At 40.2% G+C, this 5,680-nt stretch overlaps 1 protein-coding gene across 1 annotated transcript; it reads right to left on the minus strand.

Annotated features, from left to right (window-relative positions):
- Positions 1-110: 110 nt before the first annotated feature.
- On the minus strand, positions 111-4,356 carry LOTGIDRAFT_159241 (hypothetical protein; the record flags this gene model as incomplete). Its single annotated transcript, XM_009052873.1, has 9 exons — positions 111-236; positions 619-764; positions 1,077-1,229; positions 1,543-1,622; positions 1,763-1,952; positions 2,304-2,699; positions 3,201-3,305; positions 3,914-4,024; positions 4,305-4,356. 9 exons carry the CDS (start codon positions 4,354-4,356, stop codon positions 111-113), a joined length of 1,359 nt encoding a protein of 452 aa, XP_009051121.1.
- Between the last annotated feature and the right edge of the window lie 1,324 nt (positions 4,357-5,680).

A 5,680-nucleotide genomic window follows, 5' to 3' on the forward strand; every position in this document is an offset into this window, starting at 1 on the left:
AGGGGTCCCACCCGCCCCCTTCCCAGGCCCCACCCCCCCCCCCCCCCCCCCTCCGGCATCAGAGATACAATAAGACAAAGATCTAATATCTTAGTTTTTATTTGGACATCTTAAGCTTTAGTAAAATCGATGAAAGCAAAAGAAGGAGGTTTTCCACAAGGGAAGTCTTCCGTCTGTCCAATAACTACCATTTCACCCGTCACAGCTTCACAGATAATAGGCGATCCTCCATCACCCTAGAATTAAAAAAACAAAAAATATACATTACAATCTAGGTAGATATGCCAAAGGATATCGGGGACTTAAGTAGGTGGTAGGGATCCCAACTAGCCGTGGTGGTTACTGTATACATATTTACAATGTTCCGATTCGGTTCGGTAGTTTACAATCCAATAAAATGAAGCTGTCAGTGTCTTGGCATTATTGTTACCTACTGAACAAGAGCAGTAAGTAGGTGCATAATTTGGTTGATAAATATACAGGACACGAGAGCTGTGATGTGTATAAAACAGTGTCGTTTCTTCATATTTCTTATCTTATTACTTAGGGAAAGAATTCAAAATTCAGCCTACTCGGCTCCTAATGATCTATAGAAACAATGGGAGAAGCTTAACTTACAGTACAAGGAGATCCAGTAGTTGCTGTAGCACAGCTAGTAACTGTACCAGGTGGTAGAGATGTCGGAGCGTCACAAGAACTATCATCAATACTATCAATGGTGTACCCTTGTAAACCATCATACTGCCCCTTACTTCCACCAGTTACTAGAACACATCAAATATCAGTCAATGGACAATATGCATCAGTTTGGTAAATTATTATTGCGAGCACTCTACGTCTGTAGTTCAAAGGGGTAAGAGAAGTATGTGCCACTGCCAAGAAACCAAATAAATTGGAGTAAAGCTTTGAGGCCTATGTGTAGTGTAGCTTACCAATTTTCTAACCCTATTAGAATTCTCATTCGAGGTATTATCCTTGCAAAAAACAATTAAAAGAATATGACTGTAGTACACAACACGCCAGTATACGCTTGTGCAGTTCCAAAGAAAAATAAGAGCAAGACTAAGAACCCATACCTTCAGCAACAGTACCATAACCAGCAGATGTACATTTGGTAAAGTCTATATAACCTTCCATGGTGGCAGCATCATAAATACATGGAAGTCCAGGACATTTGGTTACATCTAGCGGTGTCTTCAGAGTCACTTCGGACGTACCAGCAACTGATCCTGAAGATATAAAATGGAGTTTTACACCCTACTTGTCTGAACTGTATCGGATAGATCATGGTAAAGGTGTGGTATGTTATATCATTAACGTCACCATTGACAGACAATGCTTACTCTTTTCGAAACACCTGATGGTACTTCTCTTTAGAGGAGTCCACTACTATACTACTGTTACTCTCGATTTTGCCATACTTTGAACGAGATTTTGATTGAATTGTTTTGCTTGTACGGATTTTAATAGTACAATTTTCTCCAAGTTCCCTGAAGGAGCAGCTGGATGAAAAAAAAATATGTAATAATCATTTACACTTACCATCAGCCACAGAATCGGCTAAAGATACTTGTTCAGCTCCAGCATCTCCGACAGTAAACTCCATCTTCGGCAAGATGTGGCTAAAAATAGAATTTAACAGAATAGAGCCCCCATAATAATCCTTGTGAATGTCAGAAACATCTGCTTCTATTCCAGCTTCATATAGCTCCGACAACTGTCAAAAATATTTAGTGGATGATTTGAAAATGAAGAAACGTACCCCATTTTGACTATATCACCACAAGAAGTTGGTATCTGTACAGTACTGGCATCAATCATCAATCCGGTACATAAGACCACATCAAAATCAGGATGGTACAGCTTTACTACTCCTGGTGCATCACAACTGGCAGTTGGTGATCCATCCACAACTCGCTTGTATCTGGTCTTCACACTGGGGTCTGGGCAAACTGTAGATCGGGGGATAAGGATAGGGAATATTCAGATGAAAAGGCACGGCCAAAATATAGAAGGATGGAGAGCGATATACATAATTATAGATACTTAGCTACCATAGCATTTCTTTATGACTTACTGCATTTTACATTACAAGATTGCCAATCCGTTCCTTAAAAACTTTCATAAACACATAACCGGAAGTACCCTCATTTCATAGCTTTAGTAGGCCTAACGTCTTTCAAAATGCAAACAGAGTATGACGACCATCAGATAGACCTTCCATGTCAAATTGAATGTGAAGCATATCGCGCTATCTGACATTCAGCAAAAAGAGGGGGCGGGGCGGAGGATCTGTCACTCACGTTGAGATGGTATGGTAGTCGTCGGTTCAGTAGTGGTAGTAGTCAAAGCTTCGGTTGTAGTCAACTCGGTTGTGGTTGTTGGCATGGTAGTCGTTGTAACCATGGTGGTAGTGGTTTCTGGGACGGTGGTGGTTTCCATTTCTGTTGTCGTAGGCATTTCGGTGGTAGTTTCCATCGGAGTTGTGGTTGTTTCCATTGGGGTCGTGGTTGTTTCCATTGGGGTCGTGGTTGTTTCCATTGCGGATGTAGTGGTTTCCATCTCAGTCGTGGTTGTCTCCATGGCAGTCGTGGTTTCCATGGCAGTCGTAGTTTCCATGGCAGTCGTGGTGGTTTCCATTGCTGTTGTGGTTGGGGCAACTGATGTAGTTTCGCAGGTTCCACAGAATGAACAGAGAGCTGAAAGGAGCATTTCAACAATTCTAATAAAGATGATTTATGCGCAATAAAGACCGGAAGTAAGTCCAGAAAAATCCCTTGACTTCTGCCCCATTCCCTTTATGTCTAAGCCTTCGTGGGATTTATCATTTGTCCCTTCATTGTTTTTGATCATTGGAATGACAAAGGTAGCACGGTACCTTATGGATATCGTGGTAGCATACTTATCTTAATAGTAATATTAAACTTACCCGGATCGCAACGTTAACTTACCCGGATCGTAGCTTACAACATAGCCGATTTCTAACATAGTCTTACCCAGATCGTAGTTTTCAACTTACCTGGATTGTTGCATTCGACTTACCCGGTCGTAACATACAACTTAACCGGATCGTATAACACAACTTACCGGATCGTTACATTTAACTTACTTTGATCGTAACATACCACATAACCGGATCGTAAGATTAAACTAACCCGTATCTTAACATTCAACTTACCGGATCGCCACATTCAACTTACCCGGATCGTAGCAGTATTCGGGTAGAGCTGTGGGTGGTGGTGGTGTGGGTGGCTCGGCGGTTGTGGGTGGTCCACTGGGGGGTTGTAAGCAGAACATAGCTAATACTGAAATTAAGATCAAACGTTTAACAAAATGACTCTCGAAGCTGTTAACATCCTTATCGAAAGATAGTGTTGAGGGAAATTGGGTTATTAAAAACTCTCTTCACTTGAAAGTTTCTATGCATATCTTGTTTGTAGTCTATTTTAGCCTCAGAGAGGTATTTTGACATTTATCGGCTGGATAAGACCAGTAGCCAACTTTCAAATTAACTATCAGAGGCTGGTATAGATGTTTCGGTCTAATCTTGCTTATAGAAAAAAGGTTAAGAAGTACATTCAGATATAAAAGTATGAGCCCAGTGGTGTATTGGAATAGGGATTTCAGTTATAGATCTCAAATCATAGACTCAGTGGTAGCTGCATAACTCTGGATTGGGAGGGGCTGCCGCCTAATTGTTTTTGAATTCCTGAGTGATGGGAGGTGGGCTATATTACAATGATAACATGTATATGCTATAACAAAAAATTGTGGTCTTTTAGGGAGAGACATAGCCCCCTGTCCCTCTTCCTCTTTGGAGCCGTCACTAAATGGGCTTAAATTGTACATGAAAAAGTATGAATACTTCTAAGAAGAGATACGGGGTCATCTGTGCTTGCTTAATATAACTTACATGAATCTGATGAGCAGTAGGCGGAGTCGGCTCCTGCCCCCGTATCACCAGCTTTAGGGGGTGGTGGTGTGGGTTCGGGCTCAGGTGGTGGAGAACAAAAGGCAGAGAAAACTACAAAATATTAATCATAGTAATTTGTATTCAGCTTTAAATGGAAAACGGAACGGAATATGCCTTATTTTAGTCAGGTTTAACGTACGATATGGAATAAATCAACTTCTGTAAAGCCAGACTTAAAGTCAAATCTGTAAGGTCATTCAAATGACCGCATAATATAAGGAGTTAGCTGGGGCTCGTGGAGGAAGTTTCTTTTTTATCAGATTACATACGCATAAAGTATTGGGAACAGCAACACGCTGAAGGAAGCATATAAAGACAGAGAAACACTTACCATTTCGTTTACAATAGCTCGATCTTTTAAACAGGTTTCCTAAAAAAGACATTGTGCCATTTAAACTTAGAGGGTGGCTGATGTTCTCTTAATTATTTTTTGTTTTAAATTACAATTTTTTCCGGAATATCAGGAACTGTAGGGCAGTAAAAAGGAGCTTTGAGTGTTCCCGATACACAAACAAAGAAATGCCAGGAATTATCCATTTTTGTGTCATTTCATGGCTCTAAAAGTTACCGTTAAATTGCCTTAATTTTCTCTACTGAATATTGATTATTGATCAAAGGAAGGCCTACCTACGTCCTTGCCCCATTTAATAAATTATGCAAAGAGCATCGATACTTTTCTAAATGACATTCCATGACTAAAATTATTAAAGGAATATAAATAAGACTTGAGAGTGCCATTTGGTAGCCGAGGACTAGCCAGGGCTCTGCAACAGATTACATCTTTACGGAAACTACCAAATTTTCCGAGGGTAAAGTTGATCATGTTCAGAAAACATTCAGTTATCATCTAGGCTTGAAGAGTCTTCTTGGCAAGCCATATCTTAAAAATTTTCAAACTTACTAAGAAAGTTGGTCTGTCCTAGCGATAGAGCTGCTATAAAAACAGCTATTAGCAGTACAGACGTTGTCCTCATCGTGATGTTGTTCTTCCAATGACAACTGATGTCCCTTCTGCTGGCCCTCGATTGTCTCTATTACTTCTGTTTGTTTTAATATTAATTATTTTTAAAGCAATGGTATATCAGATGTTTGGTTTACAAACCCTATTGATGTGGGTGTCTCGCTAGAAGTGTTCTCTTATGAAGTAACGTGGCATTCCTTGTGGATATTCCACATGGCTATTACTACCTAATAAAATCCAATTTCATATCAGCTACTACAAGTAGTGTCCGTAGTACTTATCGAAATTGTCATCAATATTCTCAAGGGCCGTTATGAATGATGACATCACAGCTAGACGGGGAGCTAGAAGAACTGTCACTTGCCACTACTACTAACCCCATAAACGTCTCCCTAGGCCATTCTTGAAACGTTTTGGTGTTGGGAGTAAGAGTGTCCCCCTTTGCTAGTGCTGTACATTGTGGCTTTAATACAAAGTTCGTTCTACTAAGAAAGTAAACAAGCCGACATTCTAGCTCTGGTAATTAGCGACGTTTACTCTCCTTGTCTGTAATACAGATGTCACTTTTCTTAAGACTATCCCAGATTTTCACTTTTTATTTGAGTCATATTGATCTGGGATTATTTTAATTATGCAGATATTTATTAATACGATGACAATGTATATCAAAGCACGTTCATGTATCGGTGGGTGAAAGTTGATTAAATCTAGCAAGTGACTCAGATTCTACCCCCCCCCCCCCCCCC

The sequence above is a fragment of the Lottia gigantea genome, assembly GCF_000327385.1.
Source record: "Lottia gigantea unplaced genomic scaffold LOTGIsca_19, whole genome shotgun sequence".
NCBI lineage: Eukaryota > Metazoa > Mollusca > Gastropoda > Lottiidae > Lottia > Lottia gigantea.